The 25,936-nt window shown below is 44.1% G+C and overlaps 2 protein-coding genes across 2 annotated transcripts in view; one reads left to right on the top strand and one right to left on the bottom strand.

Annotated features, from left to right (window-relative positions):
- FANK1 (fibronectin type III and ankyrin repeat domains 1) overlaps positions 1–15,515 on the top strand; it is a 99,236-nt gene extending 83,721 nt beyond the window's left edge. Inside the window, exons 4-11 of the mRNA XM_064595447.1 lie at positions 3,271–3,352; positions 4,321–4,395; positions 5,213–5,278; positions 11,023–11,188; positions 14,234–14,377; positions 14,923–15,000; positions 15,126–15,170; positions 15,266–15,515. Coding sequence (XP_064451517.1) covers positions 3,271–3,352; positions 4,321–4,395; positions 5,213–5,278; positions 11,023–11,188; positions 14,234–14,377; positions 14,923–15,000; positions 15,126–15,170; positions 15,266–15,319 — 710 coding nt within the window. The 3' untranslated portion in view covers positions 15,320–15,515. The remainder of the gene's footprint in view (positions 1–3,270; positions 3,353–4,320; positions 4,396–5,212; positions 5,279–11,022; positions 11,189–14,233; positions 14,378–14,922; positions 15,001–15,125; positions 15,171–15,265) is intronic.
- A 2,721-nt stretch (positions 15,516–18,236) lies between these two features.
- The window catches only part of ADAM12 (ADAM metallopeptidase domain 12), a 347,363-nt gene continuing 339,663 nt past the window's right edge, over positions 18,237–25,936 (bottom strand). The window contains exons 22-23 of the mRNA XM_064595438.1: positions 25,096–25,229; positions 18,237–23,082 (exon numbers count right to left, since the gene is read on the bottom strand). Of these exons, the coding sequence (XP_064451508.1) occupies positions 23,022–23,082; positions 25,096–25,229 (195 nt within the window). The 3' untranslated portion in view covers positions 18,237–23,021. The remainder of the gene's footprint in view (positions 23,083–25,095; positions 25,230–25,936) is intronic.

Here is a 25,936-nt window from a genome sequence, read left to right on the forward strand (position 1 = left end):
GTTAATGAGTTAATGCTGAGAAAGAGCGTTTATGCCCCGAATGATACTTATTGCTTCCTTTTGCAGAAACTCTGCAAATAAGGAATAGATTAACCATTGTGCTGTGTTCCTTCCCTTCCGTGAGATGTCCTTTTGTTTTCAGATTAAGTTATGAGGGCACTGATTACCTTTGCAGAAGCTGGAATAGGGCAATGCATTCATTTAAATTATGTCCTACTATCAAAATACCCCGGTCTTTGCTGCGCATAGTCCTCAAACCTCTAAGCACAAAATGAACTTATTTCACTTTCCAATATTTGCAAGCTGCAGAGCTTCCTGGGTAGGATGCGCCAGGAAGCGCCCCCCCCCCCCCCCCACTGGGAGGGCTGGACTGGTTGGGTAAGACAGATGATGTGAATTGGAGGTGGGTCGGCGCAGAAATACACGGGGATACTGCGTGTGCCTTTAGAATGTTCTTTAAAATCTTAAGAAATTAGCATTTTTCTGAAGCTTTTAGGCTTTAGTGTCCCCTTTCATTTAACACTTTGTGCAGGGGGATCATATTTGTTTATTTAAGCAATTTGCTTATTTTCTAAGTGTAATAAGTTTGGAAGCACAGAATGGATTGGTCAGCCACCTCGGCATGTATTAAAACACCCCAGGAAGGAGCGTGGTGTTACGAAAGACTTGGTGTGAGCTCTACTCACTCAGCCTTCCTGGCTCTCAGTTTTGTGGTCTGAAGAACCGACAAAGCATTGTGTCAAGTCCTAGATAGAGCTTAGTTAATAAGACTTGAGTTACGATGCCATATTTTATTTTATTTATTTATTTATTTATTTATTTATTTATTTATTTATTTATTTTAAAGATTTTATTTATTTATTTGAGAGAGAGAGAATGAGAGACAGAGAGCATGAGAGGGGGGAGGGTCAGAGGGAGAAGCAGGCTCCCCGCTGAGCAGGGAGCCCGATGCGGGACTCGATCCTGGGACTCCAGGATCATGACCTGAGCCGAAGGCAGTCGCTTAACCAACTGAGCCACCCAGGCGCCCAGGATGCCATATTTTAAAATTGAGTAGAAATAGGATGAGCTTCCTATGTCCTTCTAGATGATTCTATGCAAATTAGTTGTATTTTTAGTGGCAATTGAAGTTTGAGAATCACAAGAGGGGGCTGTTTGGTGGGATATACCACCTCTATCCCCCTCTTCCCTCCCTTCTGGGAAGTGAGAAGGGAGGGAAACTTTCCTTGGGTTTAGTTTGTCCACTAAAGTAGGGATGCGTCACCCAATAGATCATTTTAAGTCCATACTATTCTAGCCCAGGGTTTCCCAGGCTTGGCACTTTTGACATTTGAGGGCTGGATAATTCTCATCGTGTATACTGTAGGATGTTTATCAACATCCCTGGCCTCTACCCAGTAGACTCCAGTAGCACGAACCCTTAAGGTGTGACAACCAAAAAAGTCTCCAGGCTTTACCAAATGTCCTCTTAGTGGTGGTGGTGGTGTTGGGGCAGGGGGTATACAAAACCCTGCTCCCTTCCATAGCCCCCCAGTGGAACCACCAGGCTAGGCATGATCTATCCTCGGAAGGCCAGGGAAAGTGGTGGGCCTTGCCCTCTTGACAGTTTATTGTGATACTTTTATTTGAAGCTTTTGGTCTAAAAATATGTGTGGAATGATGAAAAGGAAGTACAGTGTGGCTAAAAAATCTTTAGGAGATTGGCAAGCACTAGCAGACAAAATTGTTATTTCAAAAACAGTTTTCACTTGGCTTAAATTTATTTTTTTACCAGAAGAAGAAGGGTATCAGCTAGAGGTCATTCTGCTAGTGATCACTACATTCTTCTGTCCCCCGGTTTCCTGGTTTATAATTTGCCCAGCTAAAATCCTCCAAGGAAACAAGTAGAAAAGTCGCTCCAGGGCCCAGGAGTTTTTCCTAGCGTATCTACCTGACCCAGATGGGTACTGAGTTTATAATCCCCAGTTCCAGTCAGCTCCAAGGTCTCGTCCCAGAGAGTTTTTCTACCATAGGTGCAGGAACAGGGAATTTCACTCCCCACCTGGGGGCGCCGGCCAGGGGATCTCTGGAGGCCAGCCTGGAAGAGGGCGGTGAGGGGTAGGTGAGCCCCAGGAAGCAGTCTCGGGGGCAATGTGGGAGGACAGGATAGGAGATGGGTGTTTTCTTTCAGGGTTTAAGATGATGATAGGTTGGAAGCAGGTGCTACGGTGTAAATGGCAAAGGAGAGGAACATGCTTGATTTGTTCTCCCTGGGACCCTCAGCGTCGAGACTGGGCATGTGAGCTACTCAGTAAACATTTGTTGAATGAATGGAAGAGACCCACTCAGATAGGTACGCTCAGCTTGTGAGGGGCTGGGCCTGGGAACGGTGGGGATAAGGACAGCAACCACTGCCCTTCCCACCACCTCACAGCAGACCCGGGTATTTAGGACATGCCAGGTGCTCTGCTAAGTGCTTCACGTATGTTCCATTTACGCTCAATCATTCAAACGATTAGAAACTCACAGAATGTGAAGCAAGCCCTGAAAGACGGGCTTCTCTCACTTGGCACTTTATTGTCACACTCTGCTCCTTTCTGTCCTTCCTGTTCTCCTCCTTGAGGAGCTAAGGTCCCCCCGCCCCCGCACAAAGGGACGCCCTCCCTTCTGCCCCACGTCCCCTTGTTCCTGGAGTACCTTGCAGCTCCTCCTTGGTCTTCTCTGCCTGGCAGGCTCTCCCCATAATCAGGCTTTCTCACGGTGTTCCCCCTCCGTGAATGAGCTCCTCCTGCCCCCCACCCGCCGAAGCTCCGGGAGACAAGGCCAACATGAATGTTATCTTCCTGGGAAGCACTGAAATTTTGGATGTCAAAAGTTACAACAATTTATTTTTGTCGTTTGTTCAAGTAGTTTAGTGACTCTCTGGCAAGCAAAACCAGCGTGTTGCGACGATGGTGGGGCCTTTCCTTGCTAGTAAGAGACATTTAGTAAGTCTTAGGAAATCTGGAAGGATTATTTTCACCTATCAAAATACCATTCGCAAAGCAGTACTTTTATAACTTGAGAATATCCCAAGTCCTGAGGACAATCTGAATGTTCTTAAGATATGGAAACAAGGTCTTTCTCAGTAAGAGAAGTGGAATAGGAAATGTAAGCTATACTTCTCTGAATGGCCAAGTGCCTTCTTGGAGGGGAGCGTGAACACCTACTCAAGGCTGTGTGAGGTGCGTAGCCAGAATGAATCTTCTTTCATTCAACTTCGGATGACCATTTTCCATCTTCTTTCTTCAGGAGAACCCATAAGTAGTGAGCACTTTCACCGAGCTGTCAATGTGAATGATGAAGATTTGCTGGTTCGAATACTTCAAGGAGGGTGAGAGAGCCCTGCCTTAAAGTTTAAAAATGTTTAACGCCCAGCAAGTGCATGGAATTGCACTTATTTTATTTCCCCCCAATTTTCCATGCCTTTGAAATTGCTCCAAAACAGATCTCCAGTGACTGGTGTGAGTCCAGCATAGTCAACAAAGATGACCTTTAGCCCTGTGTAAATGCTATATTTTATAATTATCTAATGAAAACTGAAAATGAAAATTAGAAGTCTGGGTATCCTATTCCCAGAAATAATTTCCGACTCTCGTTTATACGCCATAGCGTTTAGGCAAATTTCACCCCCAGGTGCCCGCGGCTATCTAAGGAATCATTAAATCAGCGGTTTCTGATTCAAAACGTTGGCAAAACCCCAGACGAACAGTAGCAAATACATTTGCTGCCGTGGGATCTTTGAGGCCGTCTCCTAATGCGAAGTAAACGATGTTACTTAGATTCTTCTCGACTCAGTAGTTTTGAGTAGCTTAGAAGACCAGTCATTTTGCGAATAGGGCTCATAAGTTGGAGGAGAGAAGGATCCTGCAAAAAGCCAGCGCTTCTAAGCTGGTATTTAAGAGCTCTGCTTTCTTCCTCCAGTTGCATCAAGGGAGAAATGCAGGCCTCCCCCAGTCCAGGCTCACGGCGGACCGGAGTGTCTACACTTCTGTGTCCTTTGCTCTAGAAGGGGGTGGGGCTCGTCCCAGCGTTTTATCTGCTCACATCATGGTTTTGAGTTGAAGGGAGTGCCTGTTTTAAGCGAAACTACAGCAGTTTCTCTCCTTGTGAATTTGGATCCTTGAAAAATATTAGGCAGGGCCGTTTAAGACAACAGAAACTTAATGGCCCAGAAGAAATTGGGATTTTCGGGAAAATGAATCATTTTAGCCACCTGTGTCCTGCAAGAGACCTCAGCTGTGAATCTACGGGGAGCCATGCCGAGCATGTTAATCTCTTTTCTCTGTGTTTTTCCCCAAGAAATGTTAAGGTTGATGTTCCCAATAAGTTTGGCTTTACTGCTCTGATGGTCGCTGCCCAGAAAGGCTACACCAGGTAGGCCTCCTCCTTTCTTATCTCTAAGTGGCTGGCCCTTCCACTTCGCCCAGAGGCTCTGCTCAGAGCACGGATGGGAGGGGAAAAGATGTGTGTGCAGGAGGCCCCTTCTTCTCGCTTTCCAAAACCGTACCACGTACGGGCTGCACAAAAACTCGGCTGTTTGAATCCTGAAGTTCTATACCATGCGGCAGAGAATGTAAAAATATATAATCCTATGGTGAGGAAGAGAGGTAGCCACTTAATTATATTTTGCAATATATTTTATATGTCCCATAAATAAAATATATTTAAAATATAAATATTTTATATTTAAAAAGCTGGGAAGGATATTAATTCTGGAAAACAAACTTCCCTGAGAGGTTGCTAAGATACAATTTTCAGGGATATTATTATCTCTATGCCACAAAGAAGCATACACACTAATGGCTTATTTTACAATCATATTTAATACTAAAGTGCCATTTTGAAAAAAAAGATGTATATCTTATTAAATGCTGCCATTTGGAAATATATTAAAATGGTCATTAAGGTGACAGTGAATTAGCTCGACAGAACAATGTGTTTTGTGTGGTATATTTTGTTTTCAATGAATAATTCATGTGAGGGAGAAGGGCCCCCCCCCTTTTTTGATGTTGAAGAGGTAGTTTTCTGGTTTAATAATGTCCTGTCTTTGACGCCAGCTGCCCTCTGAAGGCAGAAAAGAAAGTGTGGAGATGTGTCTTCAGTATGGTGCTGTGCATCATTCCCGCATTATTGTGGGTTCCTTCCCCTCAAAGCTGTGTATCCAAGTTCCCTTCCAATTTGTTTCCTTCAGGCTTGTGAAAATCCTCATCTCTAATGGCACGGATGTGAATATGAAGAACGGAAGTGGCAAGGACAGGTGGGTGGTGGGACATGCTCCAAAATGTTCCCCGACTTCGGTTCCCAGACTTCGGCCCAGATGGTTTTTGCTTTAATCCAAATATTTGCAGCAGATTCTTTGGACAGGACTGTATCCCAAAGGAAAGATGTCGATGAACAAAGCCTGGCTTATTCATTTGTTCGCTTATTCCTTCATCCCACAGGAATGAGGTGGGCTATACTTTCTACAGCATCCACTTGCCCTAGCTCAGTGCCCGGCACACGCTAGGTGCTCTGTGACTGGTAGCCATCACCAGCGCCGCGCTGGGCATTGGGCTGTGTCTGTGAGACTTGGGGCCCCCGCCAGGGCTCTCCTCACACTTGGCTGAACTCTCTTAACTAAGACTCTTGGTGTTCCCAAAGAAGCACATAACAGTCACAGTCAAAGCTACGGCCCCAAGATCTTCCCTGCAGTGAAAGCATGGAGTGCAGCAGAGGAGAAATTGACAAAAAGAGCATGATACTTGGAAACCTATATTCAGACAGATGAAGGAATGCTCTACAAAGACTTAAAAATAATCAGTATTCTAGTATTAGGTTTAATTAACTGATTCGTTCTAATCAACCAGGATTTGTTGAATGGCTACTGCATGCCAGGCTCTGTGCTTGGTGCTTGGGTAGAACAACACAGAAAATGCAGGGGTTTTGCTCCAGGAGCTTAGAATCACATGGTACATACAGCTCAAAGGTGTGCACCCTGCAAACTAGTATCTAAACAGTAGCTACAAAAACACAGGTCACCTTTGGTGGGCCGCAAGGAAAGTGTACATTTCTGAGCTCAGAAAGCCTACCTGCTACACCCTCTGAACACACACAGTGATAGATTTTAAATAAGATTACAAAAAATCATTTAGAAGTTTGAGGCGTCTGGGTGGCTCAGTCGGTTAAGTGTCTGCCTTCGGCTCAGGTCATGATCCCAGGGTCCTGGGATGAAGCCACGAGCGTGTTGGGGCCCCCCACTTGTGCTCTCACTCTCAAATAAATAAATAAAAATCTTTAAAAAAATCATTTAACAATTTAAAAGGGAGTTTTCCATGTAACTCTTAGGTTAATTTGGAGTTAAGCCATCAACTCAAGAAGTTTGAAAAAGAATAATACCAACTTAAAAAGGACAAAGAAAATAACCTTGAGGGGTAGGAAAGAGGAAAGAATTAAAAGAAATTGATTAGAAAATAGGAAGATTGTTGAAACATTTAAGAACAAAAGATGTAAGAGCTGCTTAAAAAAAAAAGCTTATACAATAAAATTTACCAATTGCTTATAAATCTAAGAAGAAAAAATCAGAATTTAGAAATGCTACATGGCTGTGGCTATAGAGAAAATCTTTTGGAAATTTAAGAAGAAAAAAATAGACTTTTGGAAGGGTACTTAACAGTGGTGATAGAGGAAATCTAAATGTAAAAAGAAAATGGTGTGCTGTGTCTATGCTAATAGATGTGATAATTTCACTGAAATTCTCTTTTCAATGGTACTTTTTCTGGGGAAATGTAAATCTTCACAAAAAGACACAAAATCTAAAACAACCAATATCCATGCAAGAAGTTAGAAAACTTATTAAGGGATTATCTATGAAATAGACTGTGGCTTAACTGCTGTGCCCATGAGTTTGTGAGGATTGTAGGTTAGGATTGTAGATAACTTATTTAACAGAGGGATAGCTGGAATATCCCAGAGGATAACCTTACTGCTGAAGTCTGAGACAGAAAGAAATCTCTTCATATGTTTATATGCGTACAGGTATTTATGTCTCTTCCATCCTAACTCGGAGGATCATGCAGGATGGTAAGGATGTCTAGACTAGGAAATTTCTTAATGCTTCCCATTAGTAGACCAAAGGTGAAAACCTCTGTATGTGTAGATGCAAAACAAAAATTGGGTGAACTCAGCACCTTTTATTAGTTAAAAGTACAGGATGCTTTCAGTCCTGGTAACAGCGTCTGGTGCATAGGACGACTAACCTCTGCTGATGGAGTGAATCCTTTGATTGCATCCTAAAAGCTTGTTTATCATTTCAGACGATCAGCCAGTATCATTCCTAGTATTGACAGATTCCTTTTAAAAGTTAGTAGTGAAGTCCATAGGAGTGGTTGAGAACCAGATAGTTCGATGTCAAATCCAGATTCCCCTGTGGTCAGGGTGTATGACCTTGGGCAGGTCACTTAACCTCTGTGGGCCTCAATTTCCCCATCTACAAGATAGGGATAAGAGAAGTACTTGTAGAATTGTGAATGTTTAATGAGTTAATACAAGAAAAGTGAGTAAAACAGTGCCTGGCATATGGTAACTCCACATTATATTTTGTTATTTCATGATTGGTATTTTGGTGTGCTGGTCAACCTGGTGAGAGATGAAATGGGAGTAAGAGGCATGGCTCCTCTCTCACAGTGCCCAAGTGAATCAGCTTTCAAATACTTGGACTTAATAAGGAGGTTTAGTAAAGTGGCTAGCCACTATTTAACAAAAAAAATTTTTTTTCCTTTGAGGGAAATAGAATAAATAATATCTAACAGAAATGAGAAATTTTGTATAAAAAAAACCTATAAAAATTAGGTTAAAAGATTTAAAGATTTAAAAGGGACCTATACCATATGCCAGAATGGCAAGATCGAAGGCTGTAAAATTTTCAGTTTTTCCTAAATGAATATATAGATCCAGCATAGCCTCAAATGGAATTATTCTTGGGAGCCTGTCAAAATGGTTTTGTAATTTACCTGGAAGAACAAATGGATGACACCAGCTATTAACTTTGTTGAAGAGAAATGTGGAAAGACTTTTGACAGTTATTAAAATGCCTTATAAACTTATAGGAATCAATGTAGTATGAGATCGGTACAAATAATTGAAAAAAAGATGTATAGAATGAACTAGAAATAGTTCTTCATGTACGTCAGAACTTAGTACGTGATGATGGGAGCAACACAAACTAATGAGGGGGGTGTTAGAAAAGGTTATATGAAGAAAAAAAGTTAAATTCTGGTCTTCTATAGCATGCATCAAAATAAACTCCAGATGCTTTAAGAATTAAATGTAAAAGAACCATAGAAACCACAGCATATGTCTATCTGATCTTATAATGAGAAAGGCAAAATCATTGAAATAAATCACTAAGGAGAAGATTAAGGGTACATAACACTTTTTTTTTTAAAGATTTTATTTATTTATTTGACAGAGAAAGAGAGAGCACAAGTAGGCAGAGTGGCAGGCAGAGGGAGAGGGAGAAGCAGGCTCTCCGCTGAGCAGGGAGCCAGATGTGGGGCTCGATCCCAGGACCCCAGGATCATGACCTGAGCCGAAGGCAGCCGCTTAACCAACTGAGCCACCCAGGCGCCCCGTACATAACACATTTTTAAAAATTAATTACAAAGTTAAGGGTAGTCTGGGGAGAGATTTGCAAATATAGACAAATGACTGGCATATTTAATATAGAGAAGATACACATACCTACCCCCCCAAGATACACAGTAGAAAAGAACAGTTTACACAGACAATTCATAGCAGAATAAATTAAAAATTTAATATGCAAAAGTGCTAGTAGTAAAAAATTAAAACCTGACTGTCCTATTGTTAATTAAAAGATGATAGTAGTGTTGGTTTAGGTGAGTAAAATGGACACTTTTAGGTGCAATCGATAAAATTGTAAATTGACATAACCTCTCTAGAAAGCAGTGCATCTAAAGGGAGCCTTAAACATTTGCATTAAGCATCTGGCAATATGCATCAGAAGCAAGCACCTCAAACCCTGGGCAGGTGAAGGGCCATGTTTGTCTCTACCAGGAGTTTCCAAGAAATGAAGGCCTACGTAAGGATACAGAGATGTGGACATCGGGTTCCACTCCAGCTCAGCTCAGGTTTGGGCCTCAGAGCTGGACATTCTATTTATCACTCAGAGAGCTTTGTAGAATTTCCCTACTGGAAAGACTTCCTTCGCAGCCCCCATCACCCACGGCACTCAACTCTTTATTTTGAAAAGTTCAAACATTTAGAAAAGTTGAAAGAATAGTACAGTATATTTTTATATTCTCACCACTTAGGTTTGGCAGCTGTTGACATTTTGCCCTATTCGCTTTTCTTTCTACATTTTTATTAGCTTTTTTCTCCCTACTTACCCATTTCAAGGTTAATAGGCATCATATTCCTCAATATTTCATTCAATATTTCAGTATGTTATCTTCTAAAAGCAGGGACGTTGACCTGCATAATCATCATTGTCACACCTAAGACACTTCACACTAATTTCCTGACATCATTGATGCCCTGGTTGTGCAAGTCTCCCCACTTGTCCTCCAGAAGGTCTACATGGCTCTATTTGGGGGGATGGGGACAAGACCATGATCCAACTAAGGCTCACACATTGCCTCTGGTGGTTCTGTTTAGTCTCTTTTATTCTAGCCTGGTCCTCCATCCATTATTTTGGTTTAAATATTTTTTCCTCCCAGCATTGACTTTTTGAGGAGACCAGACCAATTATCCTATAGAATGCCCTATGTTCTTGAGTTGCCTAATTGTCTCCTAGTTGTGGAGGCGGTGCTTAACTTGTTCATTCGTCCCTTTATTGCCAATAAAGTTACAATTAGGTTTAAAGGCTTGATTTGAAGCAGGTTAACATTTTTAGCAAGAACACTTATGAGCTGGTGTTGTGGCTCTAGGCTGGATCCATCAGGAATGCATGCTGTCCCACAGTTGGTGATTCTAGGTTTGATCATTTGGTTAGAGTGTGGCTGCTAAATCTCTCCTTCGTAAAGATAATAGTTTCCCACTGAAATTAGCAAATAACCTATGGGGGTAATCATGGTGTGAATATTCTGTTCTCCATTAACCTTTTACCCAATAATTTTAGTATCCATTGATGGTCCTTGCCCAGATCAATTATTTAATTGGGAACTACAAAAGTGTGATTTTCTAATTCCATAATTTCTTCCATATTGATGAACTGGCAGGCTTGGGTGAAAAGGGCTTTCCCTCATCAATTGAGGATGGACTACCTTTTATTCTATAAAGGCAGGGAAATGTTTAATTAGTTTCTTTACATGCTAATATTTAGAGTATGGAATTGGCTTAATAGCCATCTATCGTAATGTCAAATGAGTATTTTTCTCCCCTCTATCTTTTTAGAATATCTTCACAGGCTCGTGGATGTTTTTAAATCCAGTATTTTACTCAATTTACAGTGATCCCCTTTTTTAACTGAGATAAATTCACACACTCCTTTAAAACTTGGCACTTAAAGACTAAATTAACAATGCTATATAACTGCTTCTGTGGTCGAATTCCAGAACATTCTTAATCTGCCCAGAAAGAAGTCCTGTGCTCACCGGCGGGCACTTGCCATTTCTTCTCTCCCAGCCCCTGGAACCCACTAACCTGCCAGTTCTGTCCCCGTCGATTTGCCTCCCCTGGGCATTTCGCGTAAACAGAATCCTACAATATGTAGCCTTTTGTGTCCAGCTTCTTTTAGTTAGCGTAATGTCTTAAGGTTCATTCATGTAGTGGCATGATATCAATATTTCTTTTTCCTTTTTATGGCCAAAGAATATTCTGTTGTACGGATATGCCACATTTTGTTTATCCGTCTATGAGCTGATGGACACGACATTTCATATGAATAATTTTCATGGCTTTTCTACTCACATTAGGATTTCTAGGTTTAAACCAGGCAGAGTAAAACAGGGACCTGAGTTTGGCGGCTGTACTTAGAGCTATTGCTGCTTCCTCCCTATGTTGCAGTCTGATGCTTGCATGCTACGCGGGACACCTAGATGTTGTGAAATATCTCCGAAGACACGGCGCTTCCTGGGAGACCAGAGACCTAGGAGGCTGCACAGCTCTGCACTGGGCTGCAGATGGAGGCCACTGCAATGTGATTGAGTGGATGATAAAAGATGGCTGTGAGGTACGGGATCTTCCTTCTCAGCCACATGTGTCATTAAGACCTTGCAGTGCCGTTCCACAGGGTGTAGGAGAAGCAGAGCCTTATGTGTGTGCCTTTGATTAGCTGAACTTAGAAATGCTGCAGAAAGTTCTTTGACTTACCAGTAAGAAGGTTTCTGAAGCCCTGGGGAGAAAAGGTCATTATAGAATTGATGTGATGGTGAGGCTTCAGATCATCACGGAGGTTTGTCTTGTGTAGGAAAAAAGAAACTGCTGACTCCAGAGCTGGACCTGATGATGCTTCTACTTTGTTTATGCCTTTGCTCATTCACTCATTGTCTCTTCATTCAATCTGTCCACAAAGCTTTACTGAGCACCTGCCATGGATGGGATGCTAGTTTAAGTCCTGGAGACACAGGACGTCAAGAACTCTTAAAGCCATAGTGCTTCTTACTGCTCTTAGAATGAGACTACTTTTATTTGTGGTTTGCTTTAAAGATTAGCCATTACAAAACCTTTCCCAAGAGCAAACTGACCATATCACAAACAGAGCATATCAGCTCCTCGTGCCTTTACCTTGAAGCAGGCGTTTGGGTGCCCTTCTGGTCTCGTGTTATCAGATGGTGCAGATTTGATTTAGCAAATAGAACCGGCATTGTTTGGACTTCTGTAGCTGTTTGAAGATGAGTCAACAGAATTAGCTCAATTACAGTAACGGCTGATAACTTTGAGAACTTTAGTTCAAGACTCGAAAGAAGTTAAATAAAAATTTCAAGGCATGGAAATAAGGAATGGTAAACAAAATGCTATCTTGAGATTGCCAGATGCTGTAGAGTATGGAGAAATTAAACTGATGACCTGGAAAATAAACTCAAATTGAGAAGAGTCATGTCTCCTGGAAGATGTTAGCTGATTTGTTCTAGCTTGTCTCTGAAGTGTGATTGAGGGAAAGCCTGGCTTTTAGCAATTATGGGGTCTCACTGGTTCCCACTGCTGCCTGCAGAGGGCTGAAGAAAGGGCCCTTTGAAGGAAAAACCTCTGTGGTTAAGATAATTCCCTTTTATTACATTTCCTGTTTTTTTTTTCTTTTCTTTTCGAAACATGCACAAGAGGTCGGAAGGATTAACATGTGGGCCTCAGTGGTAGGCGGGGCCGCACTTGCCTTGTGTGGTGGTGAGAGCCACAGTTGTCTTGTTTGGTTTATGATGAACTCTGCTCATGCTTTGGTCCCAGTAAAAGTCTGTAGTTAAAAATGAAGGTTGACCTTTGCTGAAAGAAGGGCAGGTCTCTGCCATGAACATTTAAATACTGTAATTTTGGAAACATAGACTTTCTGGGCTTCAGATATGTGCACGTTTATTTGTGGGTAGATTCTATCTTTTTCTGTAGCCCTCCAGCTACATGGATGTTGCCACTAAAGATTTCCGTGTGGTCGGCTGGTGGCAGATAGAGGATATCAACAGGAGTGCTTCCATGTTCTCGGCAGAGAGGCCACCCCATGTTTGGGTGGCAATAGTTAGGATCTGGGAGCCAAGCCAGGCATTGTGGCCACCATTCTTGAATATAATGATTTTCTACTGACAGTGACCGACTTGCATGGGGAACCGCCTCTACATTTCATGACCACGTGACCTCAGGAGAGGCATTTGACTTCTTGGAGATGTGGCTTAATCACTTGTAGACCAGCAATAAAAGCACCTACCCCATTTAACCCTCAGACCCAAAAGAGAAAATGGGGGTGAAAGTTCACCGAAGACCACATTTAGCACCATGTAAAACAAGGGGATGATTTTATTATTTAAACATGATGGAGTCTGCTGCTCAGAGGTTGTTATTCGCATGAGAAAGAACTGCAAATCCTAATGATGTTGAGTGGATAATCTCATACATATAAATAACCTGAAACATTCCAGGGACTTTGGCAGTTTCTAGTTTGTTAGTCCATTCTGGTGTTTCACTAACATGTTTGAATCATTCTTCTGTAACAGAATTTAGGGGGGCGTGTGTGCATGCATACACATATATATTTATTTTGGTATCATTCTTCATGGGTTGGTGAGGCCTTCACTGGAACTGGAGGAGGCAATGCTCACATATTCTAGAATGTGGCTTTTAAAATATGACCTTGAGAGCTTTCAATCACTGGGTTATTGGGAAATGGCCATCTTATTACGAGTCAAATTAAGTTTGGAGAAGGTATTAGGTTGGTTAACTTCTCAGATTGGAATTTATGTAGTAAAGCTGGTTGCTTTGTGTTGATTCTACTTGTAGTTCTCCTGCTTAAAATTAATCCATATTGATAGGTATAAGGGTGTGTATATATATTACTGTCTTGTTCCAGAAGGGATTTAAAGCTGCTTACAGAGATACTTACTTATCTATCCCGTCTTTCAACCTTTTTTTTTTTAAAAGATTTTATTTATTTATTTATTTATTTGAGAGAGAGAATGAGATAGCATGAGAGGGGGGAGGGTCAGAGAGAGAGGCAGACTCCCTGCCGAGCAGGGAGCCCGATGTGGGACTCGATCCCGGGACTCCAGGATCATGACCTGAGCTGAAGGCAGTCGCTTAACCAACTGAGCCACCCAGGTGCCCTCAACCATTTTTTTTTTTAAGATTTTATTTATTTGAGAGAGAGAGAGAGTGCACAAGCAGAGGCAGGGGCGGGGCGAGAGGAGGAGAAGCAGACTCCCCGCTGAGCAGGGATCCTGACGCAGGGCTTGATCCCAGGACCCTGGGATCATGACCTGAGCTGAAGGCAGACGCTTAACCGACTGAGCCACCCAGACGCCCCCATCTTTCAACCCTTTGAACCAAATGTAGATGAAGATGCCAGTGGGATGTCCTAGGGCCTCTCAGCACCCTATAAAGTCCTAACACAGCATCTCACTGCATGTGAATGTTACTTTAGCACAGTTCCCTGGATCCCTATTTACCAAGTCGCAATCCTTATGGGCTATCCAACTCAGGGGCATTTGCGCAAGTGAATGTTCCTTTGTAAGTTTCTGATGAATATTTTTAAGGAAAAAGACACTGGACTAAGAGCAGCTCTTCCTCTGGCATAAAGGTAGACGCTGTGGACACAGGCTCAGGATGGACCCCACTCATGAGAGTCTCTGCAGTCTCTGGAAACCGGAGTGCAGCCTCCGTGCTGATCGAAGCTGGAGCAGACGTGAACATGAGAGATAAAGATGGAAAGACCCCGCTCATGGTACGCCTCCCTGCAGAGCACAGCCCGGCTTTGTGTGTGGGATTAAGGTCAGAGCTGCTTCTATAATTAGGCAATTCTTGTGAATTCAGCTGTGTATGAGCCCTGGGTTTTGGCTGTCTATATATTTCCCACTGGCCTGTTAATAAAGGCATGACAATGTCACTACAATATTTTTGTTCTTTTTACAACTATTTCTTTAAGGATTACCAGCCCCAGGCCCCCAGGCCATTGTAGCATCCTAAACAGATCTGTTCAACAGAGAACACGCTGCTTTCTTGGGCTGGCCTGGCCTAGCGTTTCTCATGTCATTGTAGTGGAGAGGAAGGCAGACTCCGCTTCCGTTTCCCTTGCCCTCAGCCTCGCTGCAGAGTGAGAGCATGTGTCTGTCCTGCGAGGCCACAGTGGTCCTGGCTGGCTCTGCCTTCTTGAGAAAGCCTCTGGGCGATTTCCGCAGGCCCACCTGCATGGGGTCCACCCTGGCCACTGGCCTCGTCCTCTGTGGGGAAGGCAGACTCGCTCACACCCCACTGTCTTTTGTTTCTTAGGTGGCCGTGTTAAATAATCACGAGGAGTTAGTCCAGTTACTTCTTGACAAAGGAGCAGATGCAAGTGTAAAAAATGAGGTAAGGAGCTCAATCTTTATCTAAAGCCTTTTCCTGGAGGAGGAGAAAGAACACACACACACACACATACATATATATGTTGTATATTATTATATACATGTAATTTTTATTGTTTTCACTTTCAGTTCGGCAAAGGTGTCCTAGAAATGGCCAGAGTTTTTGACAGACAGGTTGGAATATTCTTTTGGATTTTTGAGGCTAATTTTATGGTACTTTAAAATAACCACAAACCTTGGATGACATTCACCTGTTTTTGTTTATCTAGAATGTGGTCTCCTTATTAGAAGAAAGGAAAAGAACCCAAATGGCAAAGAAGTAGTCTGTCTGCTGACCAGGGCGCTACTGACTTTGAAAGCCTAAGAGAAACAACGTCAAAACCCGACCGTTGAGCTAGAGATGAAACTCCGCGTCTTTTGAGGCTATACATTTGATTATTTATTTAGTTGAAGATTCACAGTGAATTTTGTGACGTACAACTGTTCCCACTTTGAAATACATCTTCTTTTTTTACCTAAGCGCGTGTGCCTGTGGGGTCGTCATTGGGTGTCTGCCGCGTGGGGATGTTTTCTTGCACTTGCGCCTTTTGGAGTTAGACGCAAATCCAGATATTTATGTCCTGGAGCTGCACAGACAGACACGGATCTCCCACTTCCCGCTCCTGCCCCCGAGCTGTCCGCTGAGCCACTCTGGGACCTTGTGGAAATTCTTCCCCTCATGTGTTTTCAATTATGACCTCCCTTCCCGACTTCAGGCCTTCCAGGCCCTGCTGTCAGGCCGCTATTCCCTTCTGGAGTGACGCTCCTGGAAGCCCAGGAGGCCACGTGAACGGTTTTCTCCTCAGCTGTTGGGCTCACATCAAAGTAAAAAAAACAAAAACAAAAACAAAAACGTATTTCAAGACTCCGATTCCACTCTTTTAGAGGTGTCTGATGGAGGATCAATCTTTCTAGAACAGACCTGAGAATGTGTTTGCATATCCGTATGCCCTGACAATGAAAGACCCAGCCTGCTGGCATGTTGACGACCATGCCAAAGAGAAGTATATTAAAGTCAGCGTCCAGAGCAGAAGGGTTTTCGATGCTGACCACACAGTTAGTTGGAAGACAAGTAGGCATTAACCACAGCTAGGTCTGCTGGTTGGGAGCTTAGACACACGTGTGCGGGAGCTTGAACTCAGCAGATGCGCGTGAACGTGAGCCAAGTGAGCGAGGAGACCACATGCATTTTGTGTCTCCAGAGAGAAGCAGGTTAACTCGGCCCGAGGAGAAGACTAGCTACCAAGGTCTGCATGGGAGTGGAATTTTCTCTGTAAGGTAAAGCCCGATTAAAAGGTAATTAAAGCTCCAAAGCTTTGGGGAAAGGGCACAGAGACAAAGCACAGTTGATTTTATTGATGTTGGCAATTCTCAGCTTTATTCCGTAGTTTCTAGAACATCCACCTCAGGAACTGGGTCTGTGGGTCATAGACTGTCCTCTCTTTACACATTTCATGAGTGTTTTACCTTTTGTACGAATGCATATTCCTTTAAATTTGCTAGATTAACTTTTTAAATCTCTCTCCAAATCGGAGTGTAGTCACAACGTCTCACAGCCCTTTTCCCCCCATGATCAATGTTGACCTTCATCTTCAGTTCATTTCTCAGTCTGTTGTAGATCCTGTTCACGAGCCCCATCTGTGGCAAGAGCACATGCCCCTTCTCATTGACAAAATCCTGGAGACGTCCTCCCATCCTCCTGACAGAAGCCTTGGCCATACAGTGGGATGACTTTGGTCAATGAAATGGTAATGGAAATGGCTCCTGCCCTTCTGGGCGGAAGTTTTACAAATCCCCACATCTCACTTCCTTCTGCCACAAGACCAGCTGTGACTCAGGAGCAGGTACTCCATCAGCCCAGGGCCCCAAGGAAGAGCCAGAGTTAGAGTTTACCCCCGGATGTGAGTAAGAAATAATCCTCTTGTGGTTTGCTATTGCAGTGCAATTTAGCAAAAAATGACTGCCTATAAGATCTTGCCATAGGTGAGTTCAATTTTCCACAAATGATGTTCGCATCTCTCGAGTCCTGTGGTTTCCGGCCTTCTTCAGATCTTTAAAAACTCAGGAATAGATACTGAGTTTTCTCAAATGTCTTTTCAGTGTCCCTGGTAATCCTAATATGGCATATTTCCTGAAAATCTGTCAATTCGGTGACTTGAATAAGTAGATTTAAAAATATTGAACCATCCTTATATTCCTGAGACCTCTCACTGATTTACAGTGGACTGTTGGATTCTAGATGTTCCTATGCTTTGTGTATGTGCTTTTCATCTTTTTCCTTAGTGAGATTAGTGATTTGACTTGTGTTTTAATTTCCCCAAAGACACAACCTATGGTTTGTTGTACCATTTGGAATTTGAGTTTTACTTTGTGGCTTAATATATAAAATTATATATATATATAATAGTTATACCTATATAGTTATATATAATAGTTATCTATACAGTTATATATAATAGTTATATATATAGTTTAGTTTTATATATAGTTTGACATATAGTCTGTGTATATAGCTTTCTTTTTCAGAGGCACTTTGAAAGAAGGCATATTCTGTATGTTTGAAGTATCTCAATTTGATACATATCCATTTTGATTATTTTTTTTATTATGTTCATTTAGCCAACATATAGTATGTTATTAATTGGGGTCTTCTAGGTACTTGTTTTCTGCCTACTTGCTTTGATATGGGTAGAAGGTGGTAAGAATAAAGACCCCTTGTTACCATTCTGTATATCTATTTTTCTTTGTATTTTCTGTAGTTCTTTATGAAATTGGATTGTTTCTCAAAAATCTAAAAATTTCTACTACACTCAGATTTTCATTCTGGAGAAATCTGATGTCCATGTTTCTACCCCGCATGCTTTTTTGAATTTCTCTTTTGTAAATAAGGTGAGTTTTCAAAAAAAAAAAAAAGATTTGGATAGGTTATACATTTACATTGTTCAAAACAAGTATCTGGTCCCCCTTCCCTGACTCCTCCCCCCCCCCCCCCCACGCATGTTAAGAGACACCTTCTTTCTTGTGCCATCATCTGACTGGTTTGTGTGGACTGACAGCACCTGACCCCTGACCACCACTCTTTTTAGTTTCTTATGGACTGTTCCAGATCTTCCCTGTGCCTCTATAAATGGGTGAGAATACAGATAAGGGGTTTTCCTTTCCCCATTTTTGTGACATTGTCAGTAATGAACGAGACACGTCTTTATATTTACCTGGATACCATTTATTGGATATAATATTCTTAATGGCTTTCTCTACGGAAATAGCAGGTTGTTACCTGTAGAACCCCAATATGAGAAATGTGTACAAAAGCAACAGACTGTAACGTGAAAGGTATGTGGAAAAAAAAACAGCCGACTGAAGCATTATAAACGGACGAAGCACGATGAACTTAAGGAACTGGTCTATTTCGTAGCTGTAAGTGTGCTGTGCTGAGTGGCCTGCAGCTTAGTGTTCAAGAGTTTTACTTAACAGTTGCCAGACACGCTCAAACCATGGGTCTTCCCCACAACCTCCCAATTCAACCTGATAGAAGGTCTGCCATTCCTCGTCTTGCCTTGGACTCTTAGAGGATTTTCTGTCTTTCTAATTTGATACTTTTTTTTTCTATCATTGCCCTACTTACATGCTTGCTTATAGGCCATGAACTTGGATGTCATTCTGCTTCTTTGTGAAACTGAAAAAATCACAAGCTATTTATTATTTTGTCTGGATTTAAACTGCGCTTAAATTGAGGACTGAATAAATTATTTTCTGGAAGGAAACTCACAGGGGGAGCGTAAGACAGGTTTTTTGCTGATGATGTGGAAAATCAGGATGGGTTCCAGACTATTCGACTCTTTGACCTGGAAGAGCTGAGGCTCACTGAGAATTCCTTTCACTGTGCGGTAAATCTCCAGGCTATCACTACCCATTATTGAATGTTATAACAATTTTATATGCAGTATTTTGTCTCCTAGTTTTTCTCCTATGCAACAGGCTCTTAGGGCTGGACTGTCAGCTGCTAGTTCTGTCCCAAGAGTAAGGAGGGGATTTCCATCCGTGTGTAGGTAAATGGCTTCTGGAAGCATCCTCACTGCACAGAAATGGTTCTTAGCCTGGGGCTCACTGACCTTTCCTGGTGTGTAACTTGTATCACTATCCGAGTTTCCAAATAGGTTTTCGAGGAAGAGATGTCAACAGAAACTGTAGAGTGAGTCAAGAGAATTGTGCCATCGGAGATGAACTGATTTTCTGGGGGTGGGGGTGATGTGCCTGTGGGAAGCGCTCTGCTGGATTCAAAGCTGGGGCGTCGCTGGTGGGCTTGTTCTGAGCCGCCACTCTGGAGAAGGGTGGGCTTTGTGCGTCCAGTGGCTGGGCTGGTGGGGTAGCCACACCCTGCCCCAGCCCCCACTCGGGCTGACCTACAGGAGCTCTGAAGGCAGAGATTTGTCACACGGAGGGGCATCGGCACTAGGTTTGGTGTGGAAAAGGGACCGGCCTCTGGGTGCTAAGAGGCAGACGTACTAGCCTCAGCTGCTTGTGTCCGACGTGTGTATGTTCCTGAGTCATGGGGGGAGTGACTGTAGCAGCCTGGGGCAGGCCTCTGGGGTGGTGGGGAGGACAAAAGATGGCAGCTGCAGTGTCTCCCACCAGTCAGCCATAGCGTGTGAAGTCCCATCTGGGGGTCAGCACGGCACCGTGAGACTTCTGGGGAGGGTTGGTATCCTGTTTATCTGGGTCACTTGTGGCTAGCTGGGGTCCTACTGATGGCAGGGAGGAAGGAGCTCCAGAGCGAGTCTGCCCTGGGCTTGCTGCTTCCAGAACACTGAAGGGAGCCCTCCGTTGCAGAAGTTCTCAATGAAATCAGCCTCATGAGGAAAGACTGCCAAGGGGTCAGGTTTCGTGAGAAAGATCCAGCCCAGCTGCCCAGGCATCTTGCCCTTTTAATTGTCAGGGTCGTATTGGCTCAGAATGCTTAGTAAACATCAACTGAGAGATGGCAGGAAGGTGCTCGGGCGTTCTAGCTGGCCCAGCACCAGGCTCTCTGCAGCACCAGGGGAGATCACAGGCTCCTAAGAGCAGCTTCACATGGATCAGAGTTTTTGCTGTTTCTCTTTGAGGGGATACAGCGATTGTGTTGTATGGATTTGCGGGAGAACAATGGCCTATGGTTTCAGCCTGAGAATTCGTAATAAAGTTAAGAAGGCATAAAAAATGTCTCCTCTGAGACCAGTCAGGAGTATTTATGCTCATGTAGTTTAATTTGTTGCTTTTGTGGTTTCTGTGATGTCATCCCACATGTGTAAGCTGGAAAAATTCACACTGGGAAGTGTAACCTCTGTATGCATATTTGGACAATGGAAAATGTTATGCATTGTTTCTCTTGGTTGCTACACATCTGATTCCATGTGTCAGGAAAACAAACTGTTACCAAAAAATTCAGGAGATAAACTTTTAAAGAGCATGCCTGGAAAATTAGCCCTATACTTCCCAGTAAGTGGGGTCATGTAACCTACAACTGTAACAAGACAGGGGGAAGAAAAAAGTGACTACCCTCAGGGCCTATTTTGGGTCTAGACATGTTAAATTTCTCAGTGATGGCCTTATTAACTCAAGCCAACCCTTATGCACGCCTATAGAACCTTTAAAAATATTAAAAATGGACTGCCATGGAAATATAAGTATTGATTTTTTTGTTTTCACATCTATAACGATATAAAAAGGGAGAGGTACACCTTCCCCCCCCCCCCCCAAAAAAAAAACCCCTGGCTCTTTTCCTAAGTTATATTAAAATGGAGCTTATTGCTAAAATGCTTCATTTGATAGGTTCTGCATCTTGGAAGTATTGTTCCTTTAATATCTGCATATTGGTCAGGGGATGTTAGGTTTAAACATGTTCTTATCCAGAAATAACTTGCAAGGCTCTGTAAATGCAATCTGTACTGTAGAGATAGGAATGTGTCATCCATGACATGGTGTAAGATCACAGCGTTAACCTTTTTTAATACCAAAATATTCCTGGTTCTCTGAAATGGAAGCACAGGAATTCTAGCTAAGGATTTAAAAAAAAAAAAAAAAAGACAAAAGACAAACTTCACATCCTCTTCCTCACAATAGGAGGAGGGGCTAAAATGACAGATCTAAAGATCTGGGCATCTGTAAAGATAATACCCACATAATGCACCATAAAAATTCTGTAAACTTTCAACAGCATGTGTTTTGGCCTTGATACAGTTGCCAAATGTACTCTCAGTTACAGTAATTCTGTAGGTATTCGACAACAGTAATACCTTCTAACATGGCTTTGCCTTTTCAAGCAATTAAGAATTGTATGATGGAATGTAGTAGAACTGGGCTCCCTTTTGTGTGTTTGTGACATGGATTTATTCAGTTTATCTGCGATCATGAATACTATGTTGCCTAGATACAGTGGAGGACACCGGGAGAGTTCAATGCAGTCTTGTTTTCCGGAAGGCAAACCGATTCTTGGTATATTTTGTCTCTGCTTCGAGGCATAGGAAAACCGTTGAAATGACCCCAGCTGAAGTCTTTATCATAAAACACTCAGTGAATTACGGAACTGTTGTCAACTGCCTTCTAATGTGAAAACGAGTCCCATATGACCCTACTAGAAGGCAGAGGCATAATGGCATTTTACCTTGTGTGAGTATTTTTGTAATTTCCATGCCATTGGTGCAGGCAGTTTCAGGATCTTGTGAAAACGGCTCCCCAGTCAGACATTGGAAGAGTAAAAGGTTGAAGGGGCTGCTACCCAGGACCGCATTTCATGCATATTTAGGATTAGGAAATTGATTTCCTTATCACATTCTGCGACGCTCAACAGGTAGGTTGTGAGGGTTTAAAAAAAGGATTCAGATCTTATGCTAAAAATATCTTTCAGAGATTGCCACAGCCAAGCTGGGAACATAGAACGCCCCCTAAATAACGGACTAGTAACTTGGATGGCAGACTCTGCCTGCCACACGGGGTTCCATTTGGTTATAGTTTTTGTGGGCAGAGGGAGTCTGCCTAATTTTTATCTACAGCATTGATTCACTAGATCTGGTTACTGGTTCACATCTGAAAATAGTTATGGTCCCATGGAAAGCCGCCTCTGTCTGTCTGAACGCAGAATCCTTGTACTGTAATTTGCTCAGCTCCGAACAGTACAGCGGGCCGGGGGTTTGCAGTGCCTGGGCAGTAGCCTGCTTGTACAAACGCCCCCCTTCCCCATCTAAATAAGGTCCGAGGCCAGCATGGTGGGAAGGGCAGTGTTTCTGTAAAGCAACGGTCTTGGCCTGCTCCTCAAATGTGCTCGCAGCCTGCGAGCTCAAGGTCAAGTTTCTGCCCTGGTGTGGCCACACCTTAAAATTCCTTTCTGCTACTCAGGTTCTCTCCAGACCGTCCTGGTCAGAAGCCAGAGCCTTCCTTCCTGTCCTGGAGCTTCAAGGTGTGGCTGCTGGTGGGCTGAGGCCCGGGCTCACAGAAAGCCCAGCCCAGCCTGGACTTGAAGGCCCTGGCTCTGGGCTGAGATCAGGGGTCCCAGGGAATCACTCAAGGTTCTACCTGGGGTCTCCTGAGCTGGGTCTGCGCCATAACCACAGCCGTGGATAGTTGGGGAACCGTTCTGCCAAAAAAGCCTCGATCAGAAAGTCAACCTCCTGTCCAGAATCCCATAAAGCAAGCTATTTCAAGTTCACTAACTACTGAAAGCACACAAGCCTTCCTTCCCTGGAAAACTCAGTGATGGTAAAAATGCCTCCCACAGCGCACCGCGCTGTAGCCAGCATTTCGCATAAATTAATAATTTACAAGTACCTGAGCAAGTATACAGAGCACCATAGCACAGCACCAGCGGCAGTAGCTCGAAGTTCGGAGAATAATGGTGTTTTAAACATTAAAAAAAAATCCTAAAAGTTGGTACAAAAAACGAACTCCAACTGGAGTTGAACGATAGTGCAAACTTCTGTCTTCACTGTCGGAAAAAAGGTGTCGACTTGCTTCTCACTTGGTGTAGGCGGCGTGGGGGGGTCTGGGCGCTTGATGGGGGTGTTTAGGAGCGGGTCTGCGGCAAGAGAAAACAAAACTGTCACAAAGGTGTAGGCGGAGCCCCTGAAAGCGGCTTCTGCGGGTGCAGACGTCTGCGGTCGGGGTCCTTCCCCGCCCTTGGCTGCGCCTTCAGGATCAGCCCCCACCCCCGGTGCTGAGGGCCGGAGACGGCTCTGGCATGTGGCAGGGTTGCGGGTCCCCTCGGGGAGACTGCTGGTGGCTTATGCCCCTGGCCACGAGAGGAACCCTCGCCAGAGCCCCACCTCCTCTCCACGAGCTGACTCTAGAACCGTGCCCACTCACTAGAAAAGATGGGAGCCACGTAGGTCATCGAACCTTTTCTAGGAGCCACGTGAGAAAAAGCAAAACCTAGAGGGGACACAGTTTAGTGAAGAGTTTCACTGAACTCCGCACACGCATCGTAGCTGTACGTGTCCGTGGGGCTGTCATCAACGGGAAAAGCCCCCGCGCGACTTGGCATGTGGGGCCCTAAGTGGTCCCCATCCCGCGTGCGTCTACACTGACGGGATGTGTCGTTTCGGCAACCGGATCAGCCCGGGCACGTCTGGGGAGCAGAGCCGGGGCACGTGGGATCCCTCAAAAACGAATTCTTCTCCTTCGAGAGCAAGACCAACACCAGCTCGCACCGGAGTCAGCGGCCGGCAGAGGGGACGACGGGCCACAGCTTGATGGCATTTAAAAAGAGTGCCTTCCCCTCGTGTCCATGTAAAGCAGTGCTTTTTCTTTTGAACAAGAAAAGTAACTTTAAGACCGGCATACAAACCACAGTGAAATAATTAGGATGCTCTGCAATCTTTCTGTATTTATGCAGTCGGGAATGAAACCACTGTTCTGCCCCCTTGACCCGTGTTATCTCTGGGATTTATGAGGCCGCTCGCTCTCTCACAGGCCAAACATTTTTCCCCAAAGCTGTAATGACATCACGAATGTGTCTCTTCCCCGCTGGAGACACTGAATTACTGAGCCCAGGGCCTGGCCAACAGCCTACCTTTGGTTCTTTCGAGCTCCTACAGCAAGCTTCCTGCCAAGGGGGTATGCGTGTCAGAAGGGTGTTTTGGCTGCAGGTGTAACCTACCCATTGTGGGGAGCGAGGGGGGCCAACCTGTAGCCTTTGTCTGTTTCCAGGGTGTAAATCCTCCGGCTGTGTGAGCCGGCCACCTTCCATGGCATTTCCACCATACAGAAATAGCCGTGTGTAACCTCCAGAACATAGGTAACGGTAAAAGGTAAAAAAGGGGTTTTGAGGCTTTTATGTTTTTCACATAACTTGTCTCAGTAGGCGTTTATGTAATAGTGGCTCGGTTTAACACCTAGCTTGCAAAATTCCTGGAAATTGAATGGCTCTCGAAAACCAGCATGGACCAGCCCTGGCCCACAGCCGGCGTGCCATCCCTTCCTCATCCTGTGGGATAGGGTAAGCGATGACCACGGCTGGGGAACAGTCTCAAAAAGGAGATTCCTTTTGTTAGTTGGATGGAGAAGCTCCCCATTGTACCAAGTGTTCAGGAACTAACTCCTCACCTCACCTCCCTCATTCATATGTGACTCCCCCCGACACACCTCACCTCCTTTCTCAGGACCCCAGGGATGGGGCAGAGTTTATGAAGGTTTCCGATGGTTTTGGAGGTATGTTCAGTCTTCATAGGATCACAGCACTTTGTAGCTGTTCGTCTTCATCTTTTTGGGGGATGGGGCTGGCCCATCTCAAGAGTCACTGGTTTCCCAGACACACGATCTAGGACTACTTGATCCTGGTTTCTCTTGGGACACTGGGGCTCTTGCCAAGAGCCACTGGGTGATTCCAGGGATTATAGGCTTGTGACTGCCTCCTGCTAATGCTCCTGTCTGCTTCGGCAACTCCTTTATGCTGTTCCCAGGTACTGGGGTATAGGAAGCCTGGCCTTAGACTACTGGGCCCACGTCCTGACAGGGCAGGGAAAGCACAGGTCGGTGCGGCTGCCCCACACGGTTCTGGGGAGAAAGCGATGGGCTGGGCTGTTACACCGACCTGAGGGGCACCAGGTGGAGCCGCTCAGCCTCCTGCTGTCCCAGGGTCCTGGCTGAGGCGCTGGCGAGCCGGCTGGTCTTGTTCAAAGGATCTGCAGGCAGAGGCTTCTGAGGAGGGCTTGGCTTACGAGTTCCCTGCAACAAACCACAAGATTATGTGTGATCACCCATCTCTGTGAGCTGTGACCAGAACCTGACCTCAGGAGCCACCAGAGTCCCCTGCAAAGTGGTAGGAGTAAACAACTTTCTGAACGCATCCTCTCGCCATACAAGCTGGTTGACCTTTGTTAATCTTCTTGCCAACATTTTCTCTAACATTTAACAGGTGTCTCAATAGGCTCACATAGTTACACTCAAAGGAGGGGCTCCAGATGGCACACTGGTCACAGGTCTTGGGATACAGTGGACACTGGCATTTCTGGGCCAGTGCCACCTGGAGGATGTAAGCTTCCCTGTGTCTTTAAGCTTCCTTTCGATTTGTAAAGGCCTAAAATTGAGAGGTTGGTAAAAATCCGAATCTTCCAGAATTGTGTAACAGAATTCCTTCAACTGCGAATGAATTTGCCAACACAAGTAATCATCTTTCCTCCACCACTGTGGTGTCCGTATACCCAGTGATGATCCAGATGGCTGAGTGAAATGCACCAAAATTCTTCTACCAAAATACTTAGTTCAAAGAATCACAAACTCACATAGAAAATGACAACCAGGAAGAAAACCAAAGAACGTGTTTTGAGGGACAAGTGTAACTCTCTAAGGAAGCTAATGGAAAGGTCACATGGACCAGAGCATGAACTTGGGAGTGATTCTACACTGGGCTTTATCTAAACACCAATGCCTTG

Source organism: Mirounga angustirostris, unplaced genomic scaffold, assembly GCF_029215605.1.
Source record: "Mirounga angustirostris isolate CCGP_5_RB_7025 unplaced genomic scaffold, mMirAng1.0.hap1 SCAF_6, whole genome shotgun sequence".
In the NCBI taxonomy this organism is placed as follows: domain Eukaryota; kingdom Metazoa; phylum Chordata; class Mammalia; order Carnivora; family Phocidae; genus Mirounga; species Mirounga angustirostris.